The following is an 8,674-nucleotide window of genomic DNA, read 5'->3' as shown; positions in this document are numbered from 1 at the left end:
ACAGAGATGTCACAAAGGAGGTCAAATGTAGCATGGTGACAGACTCATTTACAGAAGGTCTCTGGGTCAGATAGACTCAGTTCATCCTCTGGAGAAGCAGGACGAAAGCAAATATTTGTGTACAGGCATGTTTATAACAGATGCAATGACCACTAGACAGACGTTGCCTGAGATAATTGTGAGATTGCTTTTGAGGAGAGGAGGACACCTCATTGCTGCTGAAATATCATTGGTAGAATCATTTTCTTGAGAGCATCCTGGATCTCCTTGTTCCTCATGCTGTAGATGAGGGGGTTCACAGCTGGAGGCACCACTGAGTACAGAACTGACAGTATGAGATTTAGAGCTGGGGCAGAGGTGGAGGGGGGCTTCAGGTAGGCCACCATGGCAGTGCTGACAAACAGGGAGACCACAGCCAGGTGAGGGAGGCACGTGGAAAAGACTTTGTGCTGTCCCTGCTTGGAGGGGATCCTCAGCACGGCCCTGAAGATTTGCCCATAGGACAGCACAATGAGAACAAAACACCCAAATGCTAAACAAGCACTAACTACAAGAAGCCCAATTTCCCTGAGGTAGGCATCTGAGCAGGAGATGCTGAGGATCTGGGGGACTTCACAGAACAACTGGTCCACAGCATTGCCTTGGCAGAGGGGTAGTGAAAATGTACTGGCAGTGTGCAGTACAGCATGGAGAAACCCACTGCCCCAGGCAGCTGCTGCCATGTGGAGACAAGCTCTGCTGCCCAGGAGGGTCCCGTAGTGCAGGGGTTTGCAGATGGCAACGTAGCGGTCATAGGCCATGATGGTGAGAAGGGAGGACTCTACTGACAAGAAAAGGAGAAAGAAAATGATCTGTGCAGCACATCCCAAGTAGGAAATAGCTCTAGTGTCCCAGAGGAAATTGGCAATGGATTTGCGAACAGTGGTGGAGATGGCACCCAGGTCGAGGAGGGCGAGGCTGAGGAGGAAGAAGTTCATGGGTGCATGGAGGTGGTGGTCACAGGCTACAGCGGTAACGATGAAGCTGTTTCCCAGGAGGGCAGCCAGGTAGATGCTCAGGAAAAGCCAGAATTGCAAGAGCTGCAGCTCCCGTGTATTTGCAAACTCCAGGAGGAGGAACTGGGTGATGGAGCTGCTGTTGGACATGTGCTTCCTCTGACCATGAGGGCCTGTCTTTGGAGGAAAAGGCAGTGGCAAGTGAGGACTGACTTCTCTTAACAAAACCAATCCCATCTCTCACAGAAACCTCCACACTGTGTCTGTCCTTCCAGGAAGACTATCTTGCAGCTCCCTCGTTTGAGCTCTGGCTTGTCCTGGCTGAGGGTGCAGTAGGGAGCAGGTCAATCTGCTGTGGGCTCTGGAGGAGTTAGTCCTGCTGTGTACCAATAGGCAAATAGGAGCCAGGAGTGATGTCGGGTTAAATCCACTCCTGAGATCAAATGGATTTCAGCATTGACCCTCCAGAGTCACCCTACTGCAGAGAAGACCTGTGCTGATTTTTTTGATTGTTTTGCTCCTGTTCTACCTCTCGTATCTGAGGAGTGGTTTTTTGAAGGCAGACATCCTTCACATTTCTTCTACACGGCAAGTGCTATCTTGAGAGTCCTGGGAGGCAAAGGGACAGACCCTTGGTACAGCGTGAGGATGGCTGGTCTGTCCATCAGCCTTGCTCTCAGCTGCCCTGGGCTCACTTGTCTCATAGCTGGAGCATGACCACACTCAGATGTTCCTCTGAAAGGAAATTGGATACTGCTCCGACCTGAGGAATCCTGTTTCAAAGTGCAGGTGACCTTCACACTTCTCTCCCCAGTGATGAGCTAAGCACTTCTGGATGCCCTGAAGTTAGGGTGTCTTGAGAGGAGAGTCAGCTTTATCCCCACCCCAGGGACTGCTTTGCTCAGAGACCCACAGGGTAGAAGGGGGTTTGGGCACCTTGCTCCCGTGGACAGATCTACCTGGCAGGACCTGAACCCCCCATCCCCAGAGAGCCTGAAAACAAGAACAGCAGCACAGGGGTGGGTGGAGAAAAAGGGAGAAACATCCCAATGCTTCTGCCAAGGGAGGCAAGGCCAGGAAGGGACAGAGGGGCACTCAGGAGAGTCCTTTATGTGACCTATGGCTGCAGAGGAGGCAGCTGCTGCCTGAACCCCATAGCTCTGAGGGCAGAGGCTTTACTAGGTGGCAGAGGAGACCAGGGGCCTTTTTAGGGGAAAAGCATGTTCCCTGAATGGCTGACAGGGAGGTCTCGCAGCCTTTGCCATTAGCCTGTTCCTCTCACCTCTTGCCCATGTCTCTGCTGCCTGGAGCTGTTGCTGCCAGGAGCTGTTTCTCTGTTCCCACGTCTCCTCCCTGTTAGTGCTCACAGACCCAGTGCCACCAGCTGTGTGCTCAGCTCTGCCCTGTAGGCACCTCCTGGCAGCAGGGCACTGCCCAGGGGCAGCTCTCTGTTGGAAAGCCCTCAGGAGCAGATCAGATACACCCTCAAGAGACCACAGGAGTGACAGGGCTTAAAGAAGGCAGTCAGGAAGTTGACAAAAAGCGATGAGTCAGATTGGCTAGGAAACATGTTCGAGGGTTGGGGATTGTCTGGATGGTTGATATCTCTGCTCAGGACTGTGGGGGTAGTGATCTTGATTGTGATAACTGTGCTCCTAATGTTGCCCTGTCTTCTCAGCCTTCTGCAAAGGGCCCTGCAGAGGGCTGCCGGAGCAATATTTTTAGCACAAATACAAAAAGGGGGAATTGTCAGGGAACGTAGCGAATCTGCCGAATGCCTGGCGGTGCATGAGCAGAGTGACCTTGAGCAGCTTGTGGTGTATCCTTGAGAGTCTGGAAAGTCCCGAGCAAGGGACTTAGTAACTAACTAAACCAATCATATATGAACACATACTCTGAAGAAAGTTATAAAAAAGCTTGTTAGAACAATAAAGTAGCCATTTTTGCACAATCTGATGTTTGTCGTGTCCATCTCTATTGCGACAGTGCCATACTGCTGTGTCTTCTGCCAAGACCTTCCTTCCTCTAGGCTGAACAAGCCCGAGCTCTCAGCCTCTTCTCACAGCACATGTGCGCCAGCCCTGACCACCTTAGTGGCCCTCCAGCGAACTTTCTCCAGTTTGCCAGTCTCTGTCTGTCATGGTGGGGGGTAAAAAACTAGAGAAGTAATCTGGATGAGCTTTAAAAAGTGCTGAGCAGAGGGGGATAATCCCTTCCACTGACTGTGCTCCTGCTAACGCAGCCCAGGACACAGGTGACCACCTTTGCTGATGGCTCACATTTTGCCTAGTGAAATCCAGGGACCACCAGAGCCTTTCGCACAGAGCTGCTTCCCATGCAGGCAGTCCCTGGCCTGTATCATTGCAGGGGCTTTGTCCACCTCAAGGACAGGACTTTAGCTTATGTTCCTGCTGGCCCATCCATTGGCCACAGGAAACTGTGCAATGGCAGCCCTGGCTTCAGTGTAGTGTCTGCTCTCCTCAATAGGGTGTCATCTACAAATGTTCTGAAAAAGCACTCTCTCATCTCCTCCGGGTCATTATAAACATGTTAAACAGGGCAGGTGTCAGCATAGACCCCTGCAGGACCCTACTGGCTAGATGCCTTCAGGCAGAGTACCATGCATGGACCATGTCCCTCTGAGCCCAACTGTCCAGGTGTTTTTTTAACCACTTACCCATCCATGCAGACTGTAATATGCTAATTTGGACACAAGATGAGGAGGATGCTGAATGCCTTTCTGACTTCCAGGTAAAAGAGAGCACTCTCTCAATCTCTCCAGCGATCTGGTCCTTTCTTTACAGAAAGCAAAGAGGATGGCCAGGTACAACCTCCCCTGTGTAAATCCAGGCACCTTGTCTTTCACACACCCAGAAATGGGATCTGGGTGGTCACACTCTGGGGGACAGCCTTTAGTTCCCCTGCTCATCCTTTGGGCATTTCTGAAAGGTGCAGGCAACTTTTGGGTTCTGCCAGTCATCAGATAATTCCCTCAGTCTCCATGACCTTTCAAAGGCAATGGAGAGTGACCTCACTGTGACATTGGCTTGCCCTCTCAGCTCCCTCAGCTGCCGCCCCACCTGTCCCATAGACTGGTAACGATTGTGTTTGCTCAAGGACCCCTGGTTTGAGCCACATCCTTTGCTGGTTGTTCTCCTCCAGTGTCCTGCCTCAAGCCAGAGGCCTGGGAGACCTTGCTGGGGAAGACTGAGGCAAAGAGGACATGGAGTATCTCAGATCTACCTACACTTGTTGTTACTAAACTCAGCAGTGGCCACACAGTATCTTTGCTTCTCCTTTAACAGTTCCTGAAGTAGTAACCACTCATTATGGTGCCCTCGAATTGCCTTTCAATGGCAAGAACAGGATGCTGTTCTTGAAGACCAGCTGTACTGAGCTCCAGGCAGCAGCTACATGGGCAGAGAGTGTGAAGGAGCTGCTCCGAGAAATGCCGTGAGAGGAGGGCATCCTGACATCCCCTGCAGTTCAGACAACTTCCCCGTAGCAAGCCCTTGGACTCCTCTCCCACCCAGCACAGCCTCTGTCCCCCAGGCCACAGGGTCTAGGGCATGAATCACCTCCTCCGCAGCTGGACCTCCAGTCTAGAAGTGCGTGTGTCCTACAATCAATACACAACAAACAGGCTAAAAGGGAGGTGGAGAGCACAGCTGGGTGGCTTCAGCACATGCCTGCCTTCCTCCCCTTGCTTCGTTTTTTCAGACCGCAGTCATATTACTCCTTTTTTTCCCCACCTGTCTGCCATATTCTTGATCTCTGGAGTTGGCGTGGGGGTGCAGGTCAGCTTCTATTCTGACTCTGACTCTGGGGGGTCCCGCCCCAGAGATGTCCTCATGGAAACGAGGTGTCTAAGCTGCATTATAAATGGTCAGGAAGCATGTCATTCGTTGGTAGGGTTGGGGAATGAGCTGACTTTTTCCTCATTCAGCTCAGGGAGGGAGATTTCTATGAGAAATGGCATGGGGTTGTCCTTGGAGAAGTCTCTCCTAATGTCACTGCCTTTTACTCCTTGAACAGGTGCCCATGCTCAGAGGAAGAAAATGTCCAAGAGCAGCTTTATCACTGAGTTCCTCCTTCTGGCATTTGCAGACACGTGGGAGCTGCAGCTCTTGCACTTCTGGCTCTTCCTGGGCATCTACCTGGCTGCCCTCCTGGGAAACGGCCTCATCATCACCGCTGTAGTCTGCAACCACCACCTCCACACCCCCATGTACTTCTTTCTCCTTAACCTCTCCCTCCTCGGCTTGGGCTCCATCTCCACCACTCTCCCCAAAGCTATGGCCAATTCCCTGTGGGACACCAGGGCCATCTCCTACCAAGGGTGTGCTGCCCATGTCTTATTGTTTGTTTGTTTTCTGTCCTACAACAGAGTTCTATCGTCTCACTGTCATGGCCTATGACCGCTACATTGCCATCTGCAAGCCCCTGCACTATGGGACCCTCCTGGGAAGCAGAGCTTGTGCCAACATGGCAGCAGCCGCCTGGGGTAGCGCTTTCCTTTAGGCTGTGCTGCACACAGCCAATACATTTTCACTACCACTCTGCCAAGGCAGTGCTCTGGACCAGTTCTTCTGTGAAATCCCCCAGATCCTCAAGCTCTCCTGCTCTTTCTTCTGTCTCAGGGAAGTTGGGCTTCTTGTGGTTGTGGAGGACCTCGGCTGGACTGAGGGGCCTGGGGAGGATATTGACCTTGACAAGATTACAGTGTTCCCGTGAGAGAATAAGAAAGGATGAGAAGCATGCCTGGGAAACTAAGTTTAAGGAATGTGTTGACCGTTTGCAGTTGTGATAAGGAACCTGAAAAAGTCACCCAATGAGGGGTGAAAAAAACAACTTCTGACAACTTTTTAACCAATAAGGGACAGACATATGTAGAAGGTAACAAGTATAATGGGTATAAATTTGCTGGCTTGTAGTAATAAAAAAAACCTTCTTTGCTTGTAGTATAAGAATGCGTACGTGTCGTTTGTCCGTCTCGACCGCGACAATTGGTGACCCCGACGTGATGCTGTAAATAATGCTTGTGACTGCGAGGAGAGCAGTGGAGACGGAGCCCGGCATAGCTTGAGAGCAGCGGGAAGAGCTGCTAGTCCGGACCGATACTTGACACCTGGAGATAAACAGGTGAGCTGCCGGGAACATGGGCAGGACCCTCAGTAAAGAGGACGCCGGAATTGTAAATATGTGGAAAGTAATATTGCAAAAGAGAGGACTTAAAGTAGAAGAGTTGATGTTGCGGAAAATGCTCTTATGGGGCAAGCAACACAGATATAAAGCAGATACAGTGACTGCATTTAGTGTGCCTGTGTGGCAAGGACTCGGGGACAAGCTGTTTGACAGTGCGTCCCGAGGGTCTAAGGAGGCAGCCAGCCTCCTGATGACTTGGCGCCAGCTCCTTGAAACCGTCAAAGACATTAAAGAACAAAGGGATAGGATGAAGGAGCCAGACGTCCCTATCGTGGGGGGAGGGCAGTCCTCTCCCACAGAGGGCGTGGGGTCTGTTGCCCAGTCCTCTGGCAGGCGCGCAGGGTGGCCAAAGCCATGGGGCCGACAAAAGAACCCTTTCATTGATGACTCTGATGATGAGCGGCCCTCAGGACATCCTCGGACTATTAAAGATAGAACATATAAGCGGCCCCAGGACTTGCTTCCTGGTAGTGACATATGCCGTGCTGAAACGGCAGAGGCGCCGGTTAACCCGTCTGCCTCCCACCTTGCCGCCTGATTCAGAGGACCAAGAAGGGATGAATAGCACCCCGCCGGGCGCGGGGAGGGGAACGGGGGACCTCATGTCTGTACCCCGCTCTGTCAGCCGAAACATCAGAGGATTGGGATGATCCCATGGACAATAATATGGGGGATCCTGAATCTGGGGGGTCTGCGGGAACACCGAAGGAGGGACAATTACAGGGAGGCTCGCGTTGTTGAGGACAGCCCTGGGTCCTTCCGCCGGCTCGATTTACTGTCAGTCCCCACAACCCCCTCAAATTCTGGCAGCAGGTGAAAGCTCGAGCTCTGCAAGAAGGAAAATGGGACCTATCCGAGCAAATTAACGTTCCTGTAACAGCAGGTAACTCTGGAGAAATGAATTTAAGGGGGACTGGGGGAATGGCTTTCCCTGTGGTATGGGGTGATTCAGGACAAGGAATTATGGATGAACATAGACCATATTCGTGGAAAGTTATACAGGATTTACAAAAGGCAACTGCACAATATGGTCCCAACTCCCCCGCAGTTATGCAATTAATACGCCTATTAACTATGGAAGAAATGACACCTTATGATATTACTCAAATTGCTCAAATTATTTTCCAACCTGTGCAATGCGCCGTTTTTCGTAGTATCTGGACTCAGAGAGCAGAGGCGCAAGCAGTACGCAATTTGCAGCTTTCACAAACCGATCCACGTTATGGTAACGGAGCTGATGTTCTGACTGGGACTGGTCAATTTAATAATCTTCAACATCAGGCTCAACGGCATCCACTTGTATTGGAGCAAGTAAAGACTATTGGTGTAGAAGCTTTGCTCAGAACGGCGGAGCTGGCGGAGCCTAAGGCAAGATATACCATGATTAAACAGGGGGCTAAAGAGCCGTTTCTGTCGTTTGTAGAGAAATTGATGGGGGCTATAGAGCGGCAGGTATTTGATGCACATATACGAGAAATGCTGGCAAAAGAGTTAGCCCGTGACAATGTTAACGCAGATTGTCAAAGGTGATTAAGACGCTCCCTGGGGATCCAACCCTAGAAGCTATGATTATGGCTTGCGGGAAGGTGGGCTCTGTTGAACACAGAATGTCTGCATTAGCTACAGCTATGTCTGCAATGCGTATGTCTAATCAGAAATGTTACTGCTGTGGGCAGGCTGGACATGTCAAGGCTGTGTCCCGCTAAACATAGAAAAGGAGGAGCCGGGCAGGTGGCCGTGGGAGCAACTACATGTCTTAAGTGCGGAAAGCTGGGACACTTTGCAAAGCAATGTAAATCTAAATTTCATGCTAACGGTCAACCCCTCCAGTCGGGAAACGGCATAAAGAGCGTGATAGGGTGCGTGCAGACACAAATGCCCTACCACTCCAGCAACCCCTTTCTGGTACAACAGCCAGCTCAGACACCACAAGCCTTTGTGACAAGTTACGGGGACAAACCCAAGGAGCAGCCGGGATGGATGTATGCACCGCCCACACAGTAACCTTCTCTACCGAAGGAGTGCATAAAGTGCCCCTGGAAGCCTGGGGACCAATTGGTAAAGGATTAAGTGCCTTACTAATAGGACAATCAAGTAGTACTTTGCAAGGGTTAATGGTGCCTGTGGGAGTTATTGATGCTGATTATCACGGGCAGATATGTGCAATGGTATCTACTGCAACGCCTCCAGTCACTATAAAAGGAGGCACACGAATTGCTCAACTCGTACCATTTATGAGCTGTGTGCCTGCAACAGAACAGGTAATTCGTGGTACTCAAGGTTTTGGGTCCACTGGAAAGCTGCAGGTATTTTGGTCGCAATGCATTACAGAAAGCAGGCCACAAATGACCTGTACCTTCACTATGGCAAATGCATCCCCATCACAGATAAAATTGATAGGTTTGCTGGACTCTGGGGCTAAAATGACCATCATAGCACAGCGTAACTGGCCCTCATCATGGCCATTAGTTGTA

At 51.0% G+C, this 8,674-nt stretch overlaps 1 protein-coding gene across 1 annotated transcript; it reads right to left on the bottom strand.

Moving 5' to 3' along the window:
* Positions 1 to 209: 209 nt before the first annotated feature.
* Positions 210 to 1,145, bottom strand: LOC115337744 (olfactory receptor 14A16-like). Its single transcript, XM_030006161.1, has one exon. The coding sequence runs from the start codon at positions 1,143 to 1,145 to the stop codon at positions 210 to 212; it is 936 nt and encodes a 311-aa protein (XP_029862021.1).
* Between the last annotated feature and the right edge of the window lie 7,529 nt (positions 1,146 to 8,674).

The sequence above is a fragment of the Aquila chrysaetos genome, assembly GCF_900496995.4.
Source record: "Aquila chrysaetos chrysaetos chromosome W unlocalized genomic scaffold, bAquChr1.4 W_unloc_6, whole genome shotgun sequence".
NCBI classification, from domain to species: domain Eukaryota; kingdom Metazoa; phylum Chordata; class Aves; order Accipitriformes; family Accipitridae; genus Aquila; species Aquila chrysaetos.
Note: the sequence above shows the minus strand (reverse complement) of the source record. Positions and strands in the feature narration are given on the sequence as shown.